Source organism: Zonotrichia albicollis, chromosome 3, assembly GCF_047830755.1.
Source record: "Zonotrichia albicollis isolate bZonAlb1 chromosome 3, bZonAlb1.hap1, whole genome shotgun sequence".
Lineage (NCBI taxonomy): Eukaryota > Metazoa > Chordata > Aves > Passeriformes > Passerellidae > Zonotrichia > Zonotrichia albicollis.
Window position 1 is genome coordinate 94,034,804 of NC_133821.1, and position 16,467 is coordinate 94,051,270.

General features: G+C 39.1%; 1 protein-coding gene across 2 annotated transcripts in view; it reads left to right on the forward strand.

Annotated features, from left to right (window-relative positions):
• The first annotated feature begins 4,661 nt into the window (after positions 1–4,661).
• The window catches only part of PXDN (peroxidasin), an 82,877-nt gene continuing 71,071 nt past the window's right edge, over positions 4,662–16,467 (forward strand). For both annotated transcript variants that reach the window (XM_005487240.4, XM_026793583.2), the window contains exon 1: positions 4,662–5,035. In XM_005487240.4, coding sequence (XP_005487297.1) covers positions 4,818–5,035 — 218 coding nt within the window. In that variant the 5' untranslated portion in view covers positions 4,662–4,817. The remainder of the gene's footprint in view (positions 5,036–16,467) is intronic.

Below are 16,467 nucleotides of genomic sequence, written 5' to 3' on the forward strand. Positions count from 1 at the left end.
TCTCGGCTGTTTGAGGGGCCTGGAAAGGCCCGAGGTGGCCTTGGGGCAGCCCGCGTATCGAAGGACGAGAAGAGGCTTCAGTTCTTCTTTCGGTTTTTATGTTTATTAATTGTTTATCTAAAAGATGTTCTTTCAGCCGAACAGAGATCTGCTCAGCAGTCAGCCATGAGCACACTGTCCCGTCCTCCGGGGCAGCCACGTATCTTTATACCCATTGTTACGTGTACAATATTTATCATTTTTCCCCAATACCATTTATTCTCATTGCTGGGTGCACTCTCAGTAATAACCAATCCAAGAGTGCCACCATGGCCAAAGAAGATGGAAGAGAAGAAGAAGAAGAAGAAGAAGAAGAAGAAGGACAGGACACACCCCAATTCCTCCATCTTACTCCTCTAAACCCCCCTGTACATAAATCCTAAACCCTGTGTCTCACCCTCTAATTAACTAATCCCTTCACCATTCACCCTGGTGAAGCCCTCATCCTTGTCGTCTCCTGTGTAGGACCAAAGTCCAGCCACCAGACACTTCTGGCAACATCCCAGGACTCCTGAGCCCCCCAAGGTGGTCTCGGTGGCTCAGCACCTCAGGACTGAGATCTTGAGATCCGACAGAAAGGGAGGACACATTACAATGCATTGTCTGGAAGAACAGAAATATGTAGCAAATGTAAGTTGTACTGTTTGATTTAAGACACAGTAAGCATCTTTCCTTGAACACATTCACTAGCATCAGGTAGTCTGGTTGAAGTGAAGATTCAAAGGTAACTTGGAAGACAAGCTTCTCCTTTTGTTTTGTCAATCACAGGAATTTATTATTATAAAGAAACTAGCAACACTTGTTCAGGTGTCTGCAAGTCACCAGGCAAATAAAGTTATCACATTCCACAGCTAGGCACACTCTTGTTCAAACTTGGACAGAACATCTTTTATGATGGAGCCAGTGCAGGAATAACTTCCTCCAGAAATTCATACTATATTCAGGAAAGGAGAATGGCAGCTTTTAAAGATATCAACATCACTATCCCCACTGAGAGGAAGAAGGATTTGTGAGTATTTGGAGACAATATCCTCAATGTTCTTTGCTGTGCCAGCAGATATCATAAACCCTCAAATGCCCATGGTCAGAGAAGTTACCTTGCCTCTGACAGATGTGGCTGTGAAGATGCATGAGGAGTTTCAAGAATGATGTATCTGAGCATAGCCTAAAGCTTTCCTGGACAATTGAGAAATGCTTATGAATTTATGAATTTTAATAATTGCTGACATGCCATCCAGCTACTCTATGACAATCACTTGGCATATAGAATAGAAATAAAAGGAAGATTATGTGATTTCAAAACCAGTTTGAGTTTTGTTTCTGCCTTTAAAAAAATCAACAATCATATGTTTTTAATCTTTAGATCCCTGTGCTGAAAATACTTTAAGTATACATTTCTATGGTGCTCCATTCAAGATTTTGTCAATCTGGTCCTCTTAACTCTCACTATTATTATTGTCCCAAAGGTTCTAATTAATGATCTAGGTCATGATTCAGTGTCTGCTAGAGACAATGCAAAGCATTTTCACTGTCAGGTATCTGAAGGAATGTTGAAATGTCTAGAATGTTTGATTTTATACCCAAAGATAGAATGTTAACATGGAAATATAAACTAAACTGAAGAGGATTTGAGTATATATTTCTTATACTGAATTTTTAGAAAAACAAAATATAAAAGTATTACCTATTTGATCTTTTAGAAAGTTTTTTTAGTACCTCACCAAAGCAAAATCTATGAAATTAAATTACTGGTATGGAATAAAACCAGCAAGTGGCAGTATTTGACAAAATTTGTGAGATGGATAGGAAGCTTTTAAAAGCAAATGGAGATTTACACTATATCTAACTATAAGGTAATAATTTCTGCTAGCATTTGGAAAGAAACATATCTCATTTCCAGCATATTGTTTTTCTTTTTCTTTCTTGCTAGGTCAACTCTTCAAATAGAGAAATTGGAAACAGAAGACAAATTTCCCATGGATATTTATATGCAAGGTCAACAAAAATGACCCTGCACATTTTATAAAAATTCTTCTATAAAAACTGGCTAAGAATAGAAACACATATCAAAACCATTTGGAAGTTTTATTTATCAGAAGTCTTCCCTGCCAGCAATTTAGAATAGCATGCAATGAATATTAAAATCATAAAAATATAGAACTGTTTAGGAAAACATCACCTTTAAGATCACTGAGTCCAACTATAAACATAACACCCCATTGTTCTGGATTCAACAGGGCATAAAAAAAAGTCTAACTTAAATGACTTATGAGGCATCAATACCATATTCACCAAGAGCCTGGAAGTTGCATGGCAACTGAATGGCAAGAATGCTATAGCACATGTTACATCTAAATTGCCTAAGGACCATTAGAGTATCTATGCACTTTTATTCTCACTGTCAGAATTACAGGTGTAATAGCACAGATACTTCTGAGGCATAGCACAATAGTCTATCAAGATCCCAAATGCTAAAAACTTTTCAGAACAATTTTAATTTCCTATAGAAAACATAATTTTAACTATGTACTTTTTTCTGAAAAATAAATCATCATAAAGCACCAAAATTACACAAAGTAAACTGTCATCATATTTTCCTAAATGCTGCAAATATCCCAATTTGGTGCTATCTCTCTATGATTGTGTTTAATTATCTAAACTCAGATGTTCTGCTGCTTTCAGTACAGGCACTGCAGGATGACAGATTTACAGCTGCCAAGATGCTCTAATGGGAGTGGCATTTCTGCAACAAAAACTTAATTGTGCCAACATTTGCACTTTGTGGGTCAAAAGTGTCAGAGGTTTTCCTGGACCAGGAAAACAAAACAAATAAATTTTTCAGTTTAAGACATGCTTATATCCCAACACTGATTACAAATGCAGAAGAGGTGATAACATAGCAGCTGCTTGCTGAATTGACATTGAGGTGATGAACTTTTTAACCTGATTATTCAGTAAATTCTCTTCTACTTCAGACTGGTATCTTCTGCTGAAAAACAGCTGATGGGGATGCATATGGTTTCTGAGCAACTTAGGATGTTGAAATAGAGGATTTAAGCCCAGCCCTGCAAGAGTATTTAGAAATGCACCCAATGTAGAAGTGTAGAATCTTACCATCTTAACCAGTAAAATTCTTCTAGGAGTCTCTGACCACCCTAGAAAATCAGTAATCATACTGATGGCAAGTCAGCAAGCCTTCCTTACCTCCAGACACAGACTGAGCCCACAGGCTCTCAGTTAACCACTGGGGTGGTGAAGGGAGCAGTTTTGTTGCTTTAGAGAAAGAGGCATAGTGACTCATGGAAAACACAGTCAAAGACAATGAATCATCTCAGTGTATTTTAATTATGGGGCCATTTGTGACTTCCAGCATCACAGCAGACTTCCATGGTCTGATTTTCTTGATGAGAGGTATTTGACTTGATGTTAAAAAAGGAAAAAAAATGTGTCCAAAAGTAATTCCCAGACTCATGGGCTAAACACAGGTTTTCACAGTGAGATTCAGAATAACAGAATCACACAGTGGAGGAGGTTGGAAGGTACCACAATGAGTGATGTGGTCCAACCTACCAGCTCAGACAGAGCTGTTCTAGAGCACACAGAACAGGATTGCATCCAGACAGTTATCTCCAGTGAGGGGGATTGTACAACTTCCCTGAGCAATCCGTTCCATGAATTACTATAGTTAAGTTTTAGGCAAGAATGGCCTTTACATCGTTTCTTGAAGAAAAAGAGATTCAGGCAATGCTGCAGAAGTGCCATGGCTTATTTTTGAGGTGGAACTGGGGGTGCTGACATCCATCATTTATAAGAGAATGTGTTGTTGTTAGACATATTAGTTAGTTGTGATCACTGTTAGTGTCATCATAGAAATGTTGTGCCAGTGCTCACCTGGGATAGGCAAAGGGTGGATGATAAAGTATTGATCTGCTTAGGACTGACTGACATCACATAAGAATGACAAAGTATTTAGGGCAATGTTAGAAATTTCAAAGCCAATCTAGTTTGTTTTGTTTTGTTTTGTTTTGTTTTGAGGCAAGATTTGTTTTGAGAAAGTGTTAAGATCATGTCAGCTGTGGCTGCAAGCATTATTCCTCTACGTGACATTCTAGTGGATCTCATACCTCCTTGCCTCTGCACCCACCTACCCAAAACCACCACCAGAAAGTAATTCAGGGCAAATCCAACAGATTGTCCTGGCTCAGCAAAGTCAAAGTCAAAGTCACAGTGAACAGTTCAAGGGTTGTGTATGTGGGTTTTCAAACCAGGGCAGAAATGGAAATTGGCTTGCTGGACTTGGTTCTTCCCAAAAGGGTTTCTCTTTCCCTGATCTGTTTGTCCTCATCTTTTCTCTTTGCTTTCTGTTCTCCTCTCCTCTCCATACCCTTTCTTTCCCCTTCCCCAGTCCCCTCATTTTGCCTTCTCTTCTCTCCTGTCCCGAGGCGCAGGGTGCCGTCCCGCTCGGAGGGACCCCCACGCTGTCCATTCCGCGCACGGCGGAGCAGCAGCAGCAGCCCGGGGGGCGGGCGGCCCCCGGCCCGGCCGGCTCGGTCCCGGAGCGTGCGGAGGGCGGCGCGGAGCCCCTCGGGCGGCCGCCCCTCCATCGCTGCGCCGGCCGGGGCGGGCCCAGCGCCGTCCCCTCCTCCAGCCCGCGCGGGGCCGGGATCGCCCCGCCGCCGACCCGAGCGGCAGCCGGGAGCTGAGCGGGCGCGACGTGGATCTGCAGGAGCCCCTCTCCTCCTCTTCCTCCTCTTCCTCCTCGCCCTGCGCCCAGCAGCATGGCCCGGTGCGAGGCGGCGGCCGCCCCCGGGCTCTGCCTGCTGCTGCTGCTGCTGCTCCGCAGTGAGGGTCTCTTGGCCCCCGCCGCCGCGCAGCCGCCGCCTCAGCGCGGGAGCGTGTGGTGCCCCAGCCGCTGCCTCTGCTTCCGCACCACGGTGCGCTGCATGCATCTCATGCTGGAGAGCGTCCCTGCCGTGTCCCCCCAGACCACCATCCTGTGAGTGCCCGCGGGGGCTGCCGCGGGGCCCGGGGCAGGGAGGGCGGCAGGAAGGGAGGGAGGAGGGGATGGATACCTGGGGCGAGAGGCGCTGGGCTGGGTGGCGGCGCAGCCTCAGCCCTTTGTCTGCGGTCGGGGGAGGGGGCCGGACCCGCGGCCGTGGCTCTGCCCGAGGGGCCCGGGCGTTGCTGCGCTGCTCCGGGGCTGCGCCCGCCGCCCCCGGCCCCGCTCGGCCCCGCCGTGCCCGGAGCGCCCCTGCCCGGGTCCCGCGGGTCGGAGCCGTGCCCCCGGCTCTGCCGGGCTCTTAGCGGTGAGTGTTCTCGTTAGCGTGTGGGTGCTGTGTCCCAGCATAGTTCGTCCCTAGAAGGATTTCAGTGCTTCCTTAGTATCCTGTTTAAAAGTGTATTCAGGCGGCAGGGGGATCGACAGGGACATAGGTGACACTTTCTGCTCAATTCTTAGACATGTTGGGGATGTACGAGCAAACCGGGACACAAGCCCTGGGCTTGCTAGAAACGAACCGGGCTCAGATGCTTGCAGGGATTTGTGAACATTAGTTAATACCCAGTTTGTTAGTTCAGGCACAAATGTGTCAGTTCAAGTGCCGTTCCTGTGGTCACTGTTTTGGGTGTGATTGCACTGGTATAAATTTCAGTATTGACAATGATTGACATTTCATTCACATTGATTTGACTGAAGCAGTTACCTTTCCAGGCATATTTCCCTGCAGTAAAGGCAAAGTTCCAAATGAACATCACACACTATTTTGTTTCGTGGCTTACTAAGAGGAACAGATTTGTTCCACTGACCTGCTTATATGTTACTTGGGCTCGGAAAGCTCTTGGCACCAGCCCTGCCCTTTCCTTACACACACTCAGCCGTGGAAGCTGAGCAGAGCTTGGCCCTGGGAATTTTCTGCGGGGCCTCCTGTCATAAATTAACTTGTGACTTTGTCAGATATTTTCAAAAGGGGTCTATAAAGCCTTGCTGTGTTTCAGCTTCCAACTATTATTTAATGTGAAGAGTACAGTCATTTAGCATTAACTGAGTCCCTCTTTGGCAAGAAGTGCAGGCTTTTGGCAGAATTGGATTAGTCCTGCAGTACTTGTAAACCTTTTAGGGAACAGTACAGGAAGTGGGTGGTTAATGTTTCTTACATTTGAAACAAAGTACATTTACAGAACACCTTTTGCCTTGAGATTACAGGAAACCGTGTAATGCTAGTTTTTGTGAATCATCTTAAATGAAAAAAAAAAAAAGTCTTAGAGTGGAGTCAAGCCTTAATGGCTTGGTTTCGTCTTAAAGGTAGAAGGGTCTGCAACAGCAGAAAATATTAGATTAAACCTCGCTGGGTGGAGCTCCCCTTACGGTGGGTATTTATAATCTTGCAGTGAGTCAGAGGAGAATGTGTGAACAATGCAAGCATTATACTCGTCTAACTCCACTAATATATCAAGTTGTCTAGTATCCCAAATGTGAATTATCATTCTGGTAGAATGCAAGCTACCATGCTGAAGAAGTAATGCAGAAGAAGTTTATTTTTCCAGCTTGACAAAGAATGGTTGTTTTCAAAATATGCCTGCAGATGACCAGCATTCTTCAAAACCTAGTGGTGACCTTGCTTGTCATCTAGTGATGGGTATTATCCTTTCTGAACAACTGACTGGGGAACAGTTATAGATGAAATAGGCAGTATTACGTCTGTAAATACTCAGTTACTCCTTCTGCAACAGTTCTGCTGAATGGAAAGGAGCTGGGTCAGAAGATAGTCAGGCAATATGAGTCTTTGGGACAAAGAACAATGGTACAACTGATTAAATAATCAGTAGTTTGAAGGTACCAATCATACATAAATAGCTTACCTGTTTTAAATGAATTGCTTAGTTTTAGCTGTAGGAGGCACTTTCAGAATAAGTATTACATGTCTGAGGTACTCACTGAATTACCACTCATTTTTCTTACTTACCTGCAATGTTGAACTGTAGTTCTACACTGCACTTCACAGAGGTAGCCCATCACCCACAGAGGGCTTTCTACACTCAAGAACAGTTTCATTTTTAAGCATGAAAGTAAGCAGTTATTTAATCTCTGGTTTGACTCTCAATGCTTGACTTTCAAGTGGTGCCTGGATATTAAATGTATTTTCTTTAGTAGTGGTGTTGATAGTTAGATAATTAAAAATAATAAATTAATTTAAATTGATCACCTTCCCCTTTCAAACAAAAATTTAGGAAATCCTGCAAAGTATTTGCTGATGGGTTAAGTCCATTTTTACTGGCATTGATAAATTCCATGTTCTCATCTGTTTTATTCCTTACTTACAACATAGATTGACTGTGCAGAGTAATTTTGTAAAAAAATATCGCCCTAAGTTTTTCCTGGTTTATAAGTATTTTGCTGCTTCTGAAAAATGCCCCATTTTGGAAGCTGCATTGACTTTGCTCTACTTCACATATCATTTGTTACATGGATTAAAACAGCATGGGGCCCAGACCAATGGTGCAGCCAAGTGTTTTCTCCCACATATCAAAAATGTCTACTCCCAATCTCAGGCTCTCTTTTGAAAGCTGTTCATAACATTTCTGGTTGCTGACCTTGCCAGTGCTACTTCTGGCTGTACATTTTCTCACTCTTCCCTGCTCCTTCACTTTCTGGCACTTCCCCTTCCCTGCTGCAGGCTCGGAACCATGGTTTAGATTGATTCTGCAGGGTGGGTTCTGCCAGTTTTGAAAGAGCTCAGGGAGCCTCGCATAAGCATGGGGTTTCATTTTTACCTGGGACAATTTGGGACTTTTTTGGACAAGGGCCAGCATCCCAGTCCTGTGCCAGCTTCTCTTAAAAATGGAGACCCGTGTACAAAATGGTTTGAAAAGCTACTTAATGCTATAAATACAATCATGGAAATTTCATTTCATCTCTGACTAAATACAGAGTGCTTATTTTCACAGAAATAGGTGAAACATATTTATATTAAACCCTTTAAACTGTTGAGGAATGTAAAATTTTGGGTATGTCCTCTTGGTCACTCCCCCTCCTATAACTGTATCCTGTCTTACACTTTTTAGAGAATGTCTGTGTTCTAGAGCAATTTCGTGTATGTGTTGTAGGTAATTCTGACAGAAGACTTTTGAATATTGATGCAATATGTTACTATTTGTATCTAAACACAATCCAAATCCAAACCTGTCTACAGCACTAGCTACACATACTCAGACCAATACTGAAATTTGTTCACAGTTTTTCTTGGCAGCACCTCATTGCTCTCTTGTTTCTTGCTAGCTGTACAAACAAAATTGTATTCGCTGCACATGAGTCTAACAGACTGAACAAGAAAAGAAACTAATGTTCTCTTAATAGCAGAAAAGGTAAAAATTGACAAAAATAGTTGTCACAAAAGAAAGTGGACTTCATTTGCGCTGAGAATGACGTGCAAATTATTGAGGAGAAGATTTAATTTTGAAATAAGTAATCCTGTCTTTGCTATGTGATTATTACTTTGTCTGTAATTATTATTACACCTGCATGTCTGCTACGAATAAAACACCTTTTCAACATGAGAGTATAATTTTAAGTGATCAGACTTTAATAGGACTTCTTAAGTTGCAGCCGTTCCAACTGAATAGCTTTTGAAGGTAGGCTCTGAATGAAACTGAAGGCAACAGTTTGTGTTGCATGTTACTGCTTTTGTTATATTATTCTAACATATACTCAATATTGGATAGTTTAGGGTGTGTACTTTTTTATTTACTCATTTATCAATGTATTTTAATTTCTGGTTTGTACTGTAGATGTCAAACGGGGGAGTTTTAGTAATTTAATTCTATGGTGATTTTCTGGACAGCTGAGTAAGAAGTACTTACATTTTTTTCATCTCTCCATAAGAGCTTTTGGTGGAATCTAATGTGTGTTCATAATGCCAGTGAAAACCATTATTGAGGCTTCCCAAGAGTATCTGTCTTAATACAAATAAAAACCCCACAACACTAAATGACACAAATCACATCTATTTGGAGAATATGTGAATCACTAAAGAGGTAGGGGTAATGGAAATATAATGAAATTTCACATTTCATGGTTGATTTGTGCTAACATTATACCTCTTAGCTGAGATGTTTAGGAAAGTGAAATGGGTGATATATATGGAGACTGTGAATGCAGAAGTCTCTGGGCTATCACAGCAGAAATCTGCATGCTGTTAGCAGATCTACTATTTGAAATGATGCATTTTCAGCCTGCAAACAACCATCCCATTTTCATCTGAAAATACAAGATCATTGTGTTCTGTTAGATCTTTGAAACCCTTTTAGAAAAATTCCAGTAGATTAAAATTAAGACAAAATAAAATAAACACAACTCATCAGGGTGAAGGGTGAAGGATTGCAATCTCAAATGTGGACTGTGGGTAAACTTGATCACTTTATGGGTAAATATCATTTGCGTGTAGGAGTTAGTCATGAGATAACACACCAGAAGATTTTATTCAAGATACAGGGATTTATAGATATTTAATGTCAAAAAAAAACAAGAACTACAGATTCTGAAGATTTATTTGAAGGGTTTGAAAATAACTTAATACTGACACAGCTATTGGCACTCCTGTTTGGGCAGCATACTGCAGTAGGTGCCAGTGATGATTTTCTTTAATGACACAGAACAGGGGAGGATAAGCACAAGATTATTTCAATAAAAATTATCTTACATCCTCTTTCATAGAAATTTTATGAACAAGTAAAGAATTCAGTTTGAGATTAAAACAGCTACATTTAGGTCTCCATGCACCAGAGTTTGCATCTGTATTTGGTTTGTGAATTTCCCTTCTAACAAGTACCAACTCAGCCAGTACAGTTCATAGTGCCTGGAGCAGAGCTCAGCTCACTCAGAGGGGGACACCTTTATTGGAAATGATAATTTCTAACCTCAGACTATTGGGCCTGTGTCATAGCTGCTTGCTCTCAGCCTAGGACATCTAAATCAACAGTGGGCACCCCTGGTCAGACAGCTGAATTGATTAGCTACTGTTTGGACAGATTATTAATTTATTTGTGCCTCCTCCAGCCCAAGTGTGTTGACTAGTCTTCTGTTGACAATAAAAGGAGATGAAATGTCTGTATGTAGATGTTGATATTTGTCTAAATCAAAGTTTAAAGTTTTTTTAAGATGAGAATGTTTTCATAGAATTTTCAACAGAAAGAAACTACTTGCAAAAAGTAGGCAAAGGAGTCATAAGAGATTTTTAAAAATTAGCTTTCAAAGTGCTAAATTGTTGCTAAAAATGGTTGTTTTCTCTCTATTAAGCCCCATCCTGAGTCCCAACAAATCAAGTGGATACTGCAAAAGATGCCAGTCCTCCCCAGCAAAGCAGCTGTGGAGGGTGTGTAGGAGGTAAAGCCTGCTCAAGCCATTCCCAGGCAGTCTGGTTGCACTGCTGATGGAACGAGCCAGGACCAAGGCATGAGTGTGTTCAGGAGACATTTGCAGAGCTTGCAGAATGTGTTTGGCCATTAGCAGGGGGCAGGAGGGCACAGCACTGATAGTGTTTGACATTTACTGGGAGACAGAGGCAAAGCTGCTGAGGGCTGCAGCAGAAGGCCCAAACGAGTCTTCGCTTCCAGTCACGGGATTCACTGGTGGGAAGATATTTTTGTTGTCTCAAAACTGTGCTAGCCCTCATCAATTCCTTTGCTGAAGAATGGGAAAGCATGTGGAAAAAAATCATATCCATCATTTGCTGCAAGTATCTTACTATACCCTTAACACACTGTCATCAGAGCAATACATTGTCATATATTACAGTGAATAAATGCAATTTCTTGTTTTCATCTTGTTTTATTAAGATGCATTTTTAAGCAGTAAATACTTAACATTTGAATATTAAAATGATAAATATGTGTTTATTTACAGAAAGATACCTTTAATAAGTAAACCATAAGATCTGTTTGACGTGACATCTGTTTTTAGAGGGTAATGGAAAGAACAGCTTATGAGCAAGTAGACAGTATAGAGCAGCATATAGTTGTTTATACCTATAATAATTTGCAGATGTGGATTTTTGGGGCTAAAGATACTTCAATATTTTCTGTGGATCTTGATGGATCTCTCCTCCCCAGATTGCTTAACCTCTTTTTTTTCAACTAATTTAGCTGTTAAGTTACATTCTAACTTTGAGTGACAAGGAGTACTACATGGTGGAAATTGCTGTCTTCTGTTTGAAGCCTGAAAGTTGTTAGCTTCACTTAGTGTTCCCCATTTCTTCCATTGGAAGAGACAGTGAGTCTCCCTCTCTGTCAGTGAGCCCTCTCTATCATTCAAATGCAGCCGTGATTTTTGTGGTCTTTGATCCTAAGCTTCTCCATTCCTTTCTTTTTAATATTGGAGTCTTCTCAATGAAAGGTTGGTATTAATTTCTCATCATCTGGGATTGCTTCCCCCCTCTGCTGTGTTTGGAGGTGAGGGATTTGTGACTTTGCCCAGTATTTGTATGGACAAATGTGGTATGAGGTCTCATGGACCAATCAAGGGAAGCTTAAGATCTTGTCTGTAAGTAGTAATGATCTCTTCTAGGCCTGCCATTTTATTTGTAAAGTTTGATTTTCTCCATATACATTATTTCTCCATATACATTATTTTATATTAATACGTACATTAGGTCTGCATTTTAATAGCCATTCATGGACTGTTGGTAGTTTTTTTTGCTGTTCTTTCTAGGGGGACTTTGTTAAAATAGACGAATATCATAAGCAAAACTTTGTTCTTTCTGTGGTTCGTCACTCTTCCATTTAGGAATGAACTGAACAATGCACAACTCAGCACATCTCTCTGTGAAACTCTACTGGTGACCTTTCCCAACTACAAAAATTCTCCATTTACTGCAAACATCTCTTCATATGCTCATCTGGACTTGTGGAGTATTTGCTTTATAGCTGTTTCAAAAGATTGTCTTCTAATTCCCAAAGCTTTGGGAGTTTGGACTGTTGTCACAACAAGGTTTTTTGTTTGTTCTATTGAAATGTTTTAGAAATCTATAAGGATTATACAGATCAGTGGATTGCTTGGTGTTGTTGTCTACATCCACTATTCAAAAATTTTTAAAAACATTTTTCTGTCTTTCTGATTCTGTTTAACAAAGAGCTTCAGTGTCTCTGCTGTTACTCAATTTTCCCAAACAACATAATTAAAAAATGATGAGTTCAATGAATTTTCAGCATTACTTTGGGGAATTTAGGGGCATGAGGGACAGTGAATAAGAAATTTTTGTGTTGCAGAGACAAACACGGGATTACGTATTGGAAAGAGTAGGAAATGGATGCTTGGGCATGAGTAAATATATTCTTTCTCTCTTAATTCCCAAAGGCAGCTGGTGGAAAAATAACAGGGAGATGCCTATCCCTGCATCATCTGGAGGGTCTGGATCTGAAACAGGGAGAGGAGTGTCTCACCTAAAATGGTGGTAAACACATGCCTAAGAGAAAAACATGATTAATAAATATTCTAACCTCCTCCATTTTCTGTGTAGCTCCTACTGATTTTTCTCCCAGCTGAGGTCAGTGCTCATTAAGAGATGACATGGGGATGTCATTAGCCTGCAGAAAGCTTTGTCATTTAGGTGTTAAATAAATGTTAGGCCTGTCACACGTGCTTATGGATTGCCTTGCAAGTAAGCTAAGTTTAAATTGAAAGGTTGCAAGTGTAGCAGAAAAGAAAATTAGGAAATGCAGCCAGTGAAGAATAGAGCTTGGTATAAAGATAGAAGGAAACTGCAGAAAGAAACCAACATAATATAATAGAAGAAATCGATATTGCTATTATGATGTGAAAAAATAGCAGACAGCTATTCAGGGAATAATAAAAGAAGAGAAGTAGTGCATTATGCTTAAAATTGCATATTATTTTATTTTTTTTTAATTGCAAAATAGCCTTTACAGGAATATTTTACTGTGTATAATGGGTAAAATGAAAATGCTAGATTAATGCTTGAGACTCCAATTCTATTTTGAACAACTAAAAGACCAACTAAATTTTAATCCATCTTGATTCATGTTTTATATATAAATAATTAATAAATATTAAAATTAATTAATTTTAAATTAAATTAATTAATATTAAATATTAATTAATAAATATTAAAAATTATAAATATTTTTTTCTATTATTTATTTTTGGATTCAAATTTCTGTGACTTTCAAAGCTGACTGTAGTTTGTTTACAGTATTTTGTGATCAAATATTTTGTAGACTCTAGATCTCATCTTGCAGAACTCACGCATAGCTTTGTATACATGAGTAATTCCCAGGCTTCTGATTTTTCCTGGACACGGACATTTGCTGAGTCTCTTTCCAGCAAGCCAAAGTGTTTACATCCTTAGAGGATAAGACTTCACTTACAGAAAAGATCCATTTATAAAGGTGACATTTAAAATCTGTATCACACAATCTAAACATTTATAGTTGCTTGTCTTTCTGGTGAAGTCTATGTATAAAAAGAAGTTAGTATTTCAAAAACTTATGTATATATGTGTTTCTGTATATTTATATGTACACATGCTGTACATAATGTGTGTGTACACAGATAGATGGATAGATAGATGTAGGGAAACAACTGAGCTAAATTGTCTTAATTTTTTTCCATTTGGATTCAATGAAAAAAAAATCCAAACCAAAACAAAAGTAACTTTAAAGGCTTTCTTATTGCAAATGTGGGCAGAGTTTCAAGACAATCCATAGAGATGGTGCAACAGGAGCTGACTGAGCTGGAACGGAATGACTCAAATGTTTCCTTTTCCTTCCTTTGCTTATCAGGCTGCCAAATTTGATTTCATTTTGGTATGGCATTATTACTGCTGCTAATGACAGTCAAGTGATTCTGTTAAACAGAAAATTGACTGTTTACTACAAATAACAAAGAGTCTCAAAATCTTGAGAAAGACTCACAGAGGAGAGATTAATGTTGTCTCTCATCTTCATGTCTTTTTGTTTAATCTGTATTTACAAAGATAAGCAAAGATTAGGACATTGAAGAGTTTGTGCAGTGGTTGGTAGGGTATCTTGAAACTATGTGAAAGTTTGTAGAATAAAAAGTGTGACGTTCTGTGTGATGTAGTGTTCTCTTTTAGTTTTCTTTTCTGAGTTGTTTTTTAAGTTTCACTAAGGAAAACAATGAGCAAATGTATTTAACTCCAAATTAGTTTTACTGCCTGTGACATTGCTCTCTTTTTTGGTGTGATCTGTTGTTGTAACTTTCAGATTTTTTTATTCTCTTTCCAATTGCCACTCCCTGTATCTTTCGGAAACATTTTCTTTCAGCATTCTTTCCCCTTAAATCACATATTACAACAGACTGCTCATTGCCTGGCTGGTCTGAAAAAGGAAAAATATTACTTGGTACACGGTGTTACCTTAACTAATGACTGTTTTTGGTAAGGAGGATGATGACTGCTAAATGTCAAGTTCTTTGCACAGTGTTAGCCAGACTGGATTTAATAGCCTTTTATTAGCCATTTTGCTGCTGGTTTCCTTTGTTGCAGAAAAAAAATAAATAAATGAGTCCTTGCATGCTTGATTTATCTCTAGGCAGTGTGAGCATTGTGACTGGGACAGCATGAAATTCAGTGCAGACTTCTCACAACAGTGAAATTCAGAGGTTTATAGCCTCTGTCCAAGGTCCATCATGCTCTACAGAAGCAAATATTTCACTATTACAAGATCTTGGTTGTCCACTTTAATATAAAATTTCACTATTTGGTGTCTCATGGTGGCATCTATTTAATGATAGATTATAATCATAATCAGATTAAATCTGTCACCAGTTTTCAAATCTTTAAATTGATGTCTTGTCACTTTTTAATGGTGAGAAGAGAGAATTTTTCTTCCCAATTTTTTCAAAATATTTTGAAAAATATGAGGGGCCATGTTTGTTCTGGTACACAGACAACCTTAGCGGGCCATTCAAAACTGAAACATAAATAAATGCCACATTACATTGTCTGCTAAGATCAAGTAAAGAGCTAGAGCAGCAGTATGATGGTGTGACATATGTAGATTAAAAAGCACATGGCCTATCAAAGCAGGATACCTTTTAAGGGATATTTTGTCACTCTTTGGGATAATAGCTAATTTGGGTTCAAGAAAGAAGTTTTGGTTTCATGGCATTTTGATAAACTCTCCAAGGAATTGAAGAAGTGATAGTATTTTTTTCTTACAGCCATAAATTGAGTGAGAAAATTCAGATCTTTGACTTTGGTAAGGTTGTCAGGCTCCTGTAAAAAGGGCCTAGGTAATTGAATTAATGTGTCAGTAGAAGGAGAGACTTATACAGGCAAAGAGAACTGCAGAGCTGTGGCAGAGCTGTAAGAGCAGGGAGAGCAATTTGATTTTGTGAGTTGGCCAAATTCATGACATTAACTTCCTGATTTAATTTTATTGCCCTGGGAAAAGCTTAAGTAAATGCAAAAGCACCTGTGTAGGGGGTAAAATGAATTAAAATGTTTCCTAGTTAGACATTTATGTATCTTAGCTTGTAGATTGGAGACTTAGTTGTCAGGTGTGTAAATAATGTCTACCAGACAATTATTAAAGGTCTGTAAATACCTTTCTTAGTATGGTAACATTTATAATTTATTTAAACCATTTTTAAAAACTCAGGATATTATATTTTTTCTTGAGTTCTCTATCAATAATCTAAATCACTTGAAATTTCTAAAATGCTGATACATGTTGAAACATTTTTCTTGATTCAGTAAACAACAGTTTTGAAAACAGCCAGAAAATTCTCTAATCCTCCATTGTGATATGAGTATTTTCTTGGATGTTTTATACTATGTCAGCTTTGTGTATTTTCTGGAGTAGATGTTTTCTTTTTGATATCCTCTATTTTACTTTAAAAATTTGGATACATCTTGCATGGGAATAATTGAATGTAAGATTTAGAAAGAGAAAAAATATGTAAAAGGAGTCTGGGATCCAGTATTCATTAGAGATTTCTAATGAACGGTAATTTCCAACTGAACAGTAATTAATTGGCTGAAGGCAGGGTTTATTTAAGAAAAACAACAAAACAATCCAGCCTTCCAGTGTCAGTCTTTATACGGGTCATATCTGTATAAAATATATATATCCATCAATAGGTGTAAGATAGACTTGTCTTTTGAAGAAATCTGTGGGATTGTCAAATACCTCAGATAGTACAGAGGAAATTTTCTGGTTTTGATGAAGTTGCAATGTGAACAACACTTAAAACAAATATGACAGGTAGGCAAGTGACTTGTGTACAGCCCTCACACTCAGGTATATTATGTAGGCTATTTTTGTAACTCCATGGTGTTTATAATCTCTTATTCATCAGAGAAAGAATTAAGAACTAGCTGTGGTTTGGCACTCACCATTTAACAATATCAAGTTAAATTCAAACTAGTTTTGTCTTTTCAATGTTGGTAAAAT